Raw genomic sequence first — 1,619 nt, 5'->3', positions numbered from 1 at the left:
TGGGGTCTCACGTGCAAGCAGGGATATTTTAAGATTACAACCGAAATGGTAAAACCTCTCAGGGGCAGATTTCAACAGAACACAAAAATGAATACACCAATTCACATCAATGATCCGAATACACGTAATGTCTGACAGCTTAATAAAGAAATATTTTTATAAGATTTTTATTTATTTTATTTTATATAGAAAACCTTAAAACACAGTATAATATACAGTGTAAATAGACTTTAAAGTTTATAGCTATAAAGAATTTCTTTAAAAATCTAAAAAAAAGTTAATATGGCTTATTTTAGGAGTTATATATAAATTATCAAAATCTTAGCTATTTTAAGCCTAATCTGAATTTTTAAGAATTATTTAAAAACCTGCCTTTAAGGTGAAAAGTGGGGTGTGCCGCTCGCTTGTCTGTGCCGCTCGCTTGTCTGTGCCTACGACCCCTAAGCCTACCTACAGCGGCGTCGCCGCCACCTCGCTTCCCGCTGCCCATGTCCGCCCAGCCCGCCATCATCAACAACAACAGCACCGGCAATCTGACCCACCTCATCGCCAAGGGCAACACGCGACTTTCTGGTAGAAAAGCAGGCTGAGTGGGCCGCTGAACTGAAACCTATAGCAGTAGAAACGAACAAAGAATGGTTCACCTATGTGGTCTCGGACTTTCCCAAAAGACTGACCGACTTCCACGGCAACGAGGTGGATAGCGACAGCATCGTTAGCGACGAGATAGAAATCCAGACGGGGCTCACGCCTGTTGACATTCGCCAAGCGCGACAATTCTCGGACAACCCCTTGACCAAGGGCCTGCTTGTGTCCTTTCTGAAACCCACAAAGAGATTCTGGTCGCTATTTGGCAGCAGTGCGGCCAGACTCGTCGACAAAACCAACCGACTCAGACAGTGCGAGGCGTGCTGGGGCTATCATTTTGCCCGCAGTTGTTATAGACAGCCAGTTTGCCAACGCTGCGGCAAGACCGGCCACTCTACGGGTGACTGCGCCGCACCAGAGCAGTGCGTCAATTGCCTGGGCCCTCATCAGGCCAACTTTGACAAGTGCCCAGATCGGCCAAAGAGAGTGCGCGGCGTGCTCCGCCGGCTCACTAAAGAGCAGCGAGGCCATGTCCGGACCGTACGTGCGGAGGCATACCGACAACGACAGCGAGAGCGAGAATCACAACTGGAATCGCACCAAGAAGCCCACAACGACACGTCTGAACCACAAGGCGAGGATGGCGTATCACAAGATCAACCGAGCGTTCGTGCTCCAAGCCCAGCTGTATCAGGAGCACCCTCGTGCATCATGGTGGCCACAACGCCCCAGATCGGCTACGAAGCAGAAGAGGAGCCTGAGCATCCCAGGCCAGGCTCACCGCGAAAGCGCTGAATAGTTCTCATCACTCGTCCCCATGACCGGGAATAGACGACACTCGCAGCAGACACGAAAGAACGACAAGAAGCCGCTCAGGATCTTCCAGGCCAACGTCGGCAAGATCCCTCCGGCCCAAGACTGCGTCCTGGCGCTGGCCGACACGGAACGATATGACATTGTGCTCTTGCAGGAGCCGTGGACGTCTCATACCGAGTCCCGCTTTCTGACCAAAACTCGCCCCGCATACGACA

General features: G+C 50.6%; 1 protein-coding gene across 1 annotated transcript; it reads left to right on the top strand.

Moving 5' to 3' along the window:
- Nucleotides 1–488: 488 nt before the first annotated feature.
- FOXG_19666 (uncharacterized protein) lies at nucleotides 489–1,383 on the top strand (the record flags this gene model as incomplete). Its single annotated transcript, XM_018399930.1, has 2 exons — nucleotides 489–573; nucleotides 620–1,383. The coding sequence occupies 2 exons, from the start codon at nucleotides 489–491 to the stop codon at nucleotides 1,381–1,383; spliced, it is 849 nt and encodes a 282-aa protein (XP_018244462.1).
- Nucleotides 1,384–1,619: the final 236 nt, after the last annotated feature.

The sequence above is a fragment of the Fusarium oxysporum genome, chromosome 6, assembly GCF_000149955.1.
Source record: "Fusarium oxysporum f. sp. lycopersici 4287 chromosome 6, whole genome shotgun sequence".
Taxonomy (NCBI): Eukaryota; Fungi; Ascomycota; class Sordariomycetes; order Hypocreales; family Nectriaceae; genus Fusarium; species Fusarium oxysporum.
Note: the sequence above shows the minus strand (reverse complement) of the source record. Positions and strands in the feature narration are given on the sequence as shown.